The following is a 1220-nucleotide window of genomic DNA, read 5'->3' on the forward strand; positions in this document are numbered from 1 at the left end:
TGCCCCCACCATGCAATTTTCACCCATGCATACGCCTATACGACAGGGGCGGAGCAACACTATGCAATAGCGATCGCACAGTAGAAAGAAGAGTGGCGCAGGTGTATCATTTGCTCTGTGTACACAATGATTATTGTGTACACAGGTGGAGGTGCATTTTTCACCCACTCTTACCCTTCCCCCCTTCCGGCACCCTCAGATGACTGTCTATGCAGCCTTACGCTAGCACTGATTAGCGTGTACCCCCATCATATGTACATGGAAAGCATGTAGTGACCCCCCATAACATACAGACAAGCAGCATGTAGTGACCCCTTATCACATACAGACAAGCAGCATGTAGTGACCCCCATCACATACAGACAAGCAGCATGTAGTGACCCCCCATCACATACAGACATGCAGCATGTAGTGACCCCCCCATCACATACAGACATGCAGCATGTAGTGACCCCCATCACATACAGACAAGCAGCATAGTGACCCCTCTCTCTGGCCGTTTAGTGTTCCCTAATACACACATGCGCACTCCGGCACACGCATACACACGGCATGGAGGGGGAAGGCTATCCACCCAGCTCTTCTCTCCGTGTGACCCGCTCTGCGATCACCCAGCCCCCTGCTCTAAGTGCTGAGATGGAGGGCCAGTGGTAGGAGTTTTGCAGCGCAGGACCTGCTCAAGGGGCAGCTGCTTTGGGCCCCACAACAATGACTGGGCCCTGGGCAACTGCCCCTTTTGCCCTGCGTTAAGGACGGCCCTGGTAAAAGGTGTTTCCCATCACGCCACTTTTAAAGTGGTGAAAGACCGGATGTAAAGTTATCTTACAAAACAGCCGAGTAGGCAAGATGGCAACCTTAACACAATGACTGGGAAGCACAACAACAGAATTACCATTGAGTTCTTGAACGTAGCAGTAGACATCATACATGTCATCAGGGTCCGAGACTCCATAGTTCCTCACTCCAGGAAATCCATCCATATCGCCATAGCAACCCTCCCGTGGTGTCTGGATTGGGTACCTGCATGGGAAAGGGACCAAGAAGGGTAGACGGTGGATATCTGTCACTGTGGGACTCACCAGACTCGAGGATCCTTGACGTTGGTGGAGATGACTTCATATCATATCTTGGACAAAATACAAATTAATTTCTCACGATTTTGGGTGTTTAAGTTTTTTTGGGGGGCAAGTGAAAAGATGTGTTCAAAATGCCCCCCCCCC

General features: G+C 50.7%; 1 protein-coding gene across 1 annotated transcript in view; it reads right to left on the bottom strand.

Annotated features, from left to right (window-relative positions):
• BCAN (brevican) overlaps positions 1 to 1220 on the bottom strand; it is a 26208-nt gene that overhangs the window by 19084 nt on the left and 5904 nt on the right. The window contains exon 4 of the mRNA XM_018573928.1: positions 893 to 1020. Coding sequence (XP_018429430.1) covers positions 893 to 1020 — 128 coding nt within the window. The remainder of the gene's footprint in view (positions 1 to 892; positions 1021 to 1220) is intronic.

Source organism: Nanorana parkeri, unplaced genomic scaffold (genome assembly GCF_000935625.1).
Source record: "Nanorana parkeri isolate BGI_ZX_2015 unplaced genomic scaffold, ASM93562v1 scaffold2621, whole genome shotgun sequence".
NCBI lineage: Eukaryota > Metazoa > Chordata > Amphibia > Anura > Dicroglossidae > Nanorana > Nanorana parkeri.